The 2,500-nt window shown below is 48.8% G+C and overlaps 1 protein-coding gene across 1 annotated transcript in view; it reads left to right on the forward strand.

Moving 5' to 3' along the window:
- LOC126985966 (synaptic vesicular amine transporter-like) overlaps positions 1–2,500 on the forward strand; it is a 75,154-nt gene that overhangs the window by 29,366 nt on the left and 43,288 nt on the right. The window contains exon 2 of the mRNA XM_050841578.1: positions 2,399–2,500. This exon is cut by the window's right edge and continues 38 nt beyond it. Within this exon, the coding sequence (XP_050697535.1) occupies positions 2,424–2,500 (77 nt within the window). The 5' untranslated portion in view covers positions 2,399–2,423. The remainder of the gene's footprint in view (positions 1–2,398) is intronic.

The following is a 2,500-nucleotide window of genomic DNA, read 5'->3' on the forward strand; positions in this document are numbered from 1 at the left end:
GCCAATGATAACCTCATTTGGCAGCCACCTCAGCGCCGGCCTCTTCTGATTGGTTATCGGGCCGCCAGCGTGACCTGCCATTGGCCAAGCAGCGCGACCCTGCACTTCATTTTTACAGAGGAAAGGAAGGAGGGGAGGAGGAGGTAAGGGAGAGATAAGGGAAGAGGGGGGTGGAGGAAGGAGAGGGGGAGGCAGAGATTGAAGGGAGGAGAGGAGAAGAGGAAGGAAGGGGACAGGGAGGGAAGGGCTGGGATGGGAGGAGGAAGGGAGGAAGGGAGAGGAAGGGGAAGGAAGAGAGGAAGAGAGAGGGAGAGGAAGGGAGGAGAAAGGGAGAAGGAGGCAAGGGAAGAGAGAGGATGGGAAGAGAGAGGAGGGGAAGGAAAGGGAGAGAAAAGGAAAGGAGAAAGAGAAAAGGTAATAAGAAAGGAGGGAAGAGGAGAGAAGGAAGAGAGAAAAGGAAAGGAGAAAGAGAAAAGAGAGAGAGAGAGAGAGAGAGAGAGAGAGAGAGAGAGAGAGAGAGAGAGAGAGAGAGAGAGAGAGAGAGAGAGAGAGAGAGAGAGAGAGAGAGAGAGAGAGAGAGAGAGAGAGAGAGAGACGCACACAGGCACTCACAACAACAACAACAACAACAACAACAACATAACACCATTGCGTCATCGTGCTCGTCGCTGATTGGCTGCCGAAAGTGACGAATAAAAACCCGATTTTGTCTTGACGAATGTAAACAAACGGGGACGTCACGTGACAGGCGGGAGATGAAGGAGGAGGAGGAGGAGGAGGAGGAGGAGGAGGAGGAGGAGGAAGAGAGCTAAGGAAAAGATAGAAGAATAGTTGGAGAAGGAGGAGGAGGAGGAGGAGGAGGAGGAGGAGGAGGAGGAGGAGGAGGAGGAGGAGGAGGAGGAAGACGACGATGACAATAAGGAAGAGATATAAGGAAGAGGTAGAAACGTAGTTGGAGGAGGAAGACGACGAGAAGGAGGAGGAGGAGGAGGAGGAGGAAATATTAAGGCTAAACACCCTTGGGAGAGCCGAGAGATTACTCCTGGTCTCCTCCTCCTCCTCCTCCTCCTCCCCTCATCTTGCACTGACAGGAGGGAGGAAGGGAGGGAAGAAGGGATGGGAGAAAGGGAGGAAGCAAAAGGGAGGAGGAGGAAGGGAAGCAGAGGAAAGAAGGAATAGGAAGACAAGACGGAAGGGAGTAGGGGAAGAAGAAGGAACATAAGAGAGGAAAGAAGAGGAGGAAGGGAAGAAGGAAGAAAAAGGACACAGAAAAAAAGGAAGAAGAAATGAATAGAGGAAAGGAAGGAGTGGAGAAGAAAGAAGAGAAGACGTAGGAAGGGAGGGAAGAAGGGATGTAAGAGAAGAAAGGAAGAGAGGGAGAAGGAAGGGAAGGAAGGAAAAAATGATGAAGGCAAAGAAGAAAGGGAGGAGAAAAGGAGGAAGGGAAGGAGGAAGAGAAGGAGAAGGAGGAGGGAAAGGAAGGGAGATAAGTAGGAAGCAAAGCAAGGAAGAGGGGGCATAAGAGAAGGAGGAATGAAGAGATGAAGAAGGAAAGGAAGAAGAAATTATTCAAGATTTGTTTTGGTCTCATTTTCTTTGCTTTCAACCTCGTGTGGGAAGAAGGTGGGAGGGAGAGAAGGCAGGGAGGGATTGAGGGAGAGAAGGGAGGAGGGAGGAAAAGTGATAAAACGAAGGAGGGAGGATGGGAGAGAGGAAAGCAACGTGAATGAAGGAGGAAGAGAGATGGAAGGAAAGAGAAGAGGGAGAGAAAAGGGAGGAAAGAGGAAGGAAGGAGAGAGGGAGGAAATTGAGTGAAGAAGGGTTTAGAGAGAAGGTGGAAGGAGGGAAGAAGGATAGGAAGGAAAGGGGGAAGAGAGAGAAAGGAATACAGTGAATGGAGGAAAGTTTGGAGGGAAGGGAGAGAAAGGAGGGAAGATGGAGGAGAGAGAGAGAATGAGGAAGTGGGTGCCGGCCTCAAATTAAATTCATGAGTGTTTGATATATTCTTGACACACCATAACGTTTCTACTTATCTATCTATCTAAGTAAATAACACAAGAAAAAAAATCAAAATATATAAGAAAATATATCTACTCTAAGTCTGTATCCATCCCCGTCTATCTTTATTTATCTATTTATCTTTTGCTGTTAATATGACATGTACGGTAAGACTTTTGCTGAATAAAAGTTGTAATCAATAATTCATGTATAATTTCAATGGTATTTAAATATGATTACATGGTGTGTGTGTGTGTGTGTGTGTGTGTGTGTGTGTGTCTCTCTCTCTCTCTCTCTCTCTCTCTCTCTCTCTCTCTCCCCTCCCTTTTCACCCTTCACTTCCACTCCTTTACCTACCTCCTCCCACCCTGCTAACCCCCTCCCTTCCTCCTCCCTGCAGCTCGGGGGAGAGGCGGAGCGACAGGATGGGCTTGGGCGCCATCCGTGAGTGGCTGACACAATGCCGGGAGTCGCGCAAGCTTATTCTGGTCATCGTGGCCAT

The sequence above is a fragment of the Eriocheir sinensis genome, chromosome 60, assembly GCF_024679095.1.
Source record: "Eriocheir sinensis breed Jianghai 21 chromosome 60, ASM2467909v1, whole genome shotgun sequence".
In the NCBI taxonomy this organism is placed as follows: Eukaryota; Metazoa; Arthropoda; class Malacostraca; order Decapoda; family Varunidae; genus Eriocheir; species Eriocheir sinensis.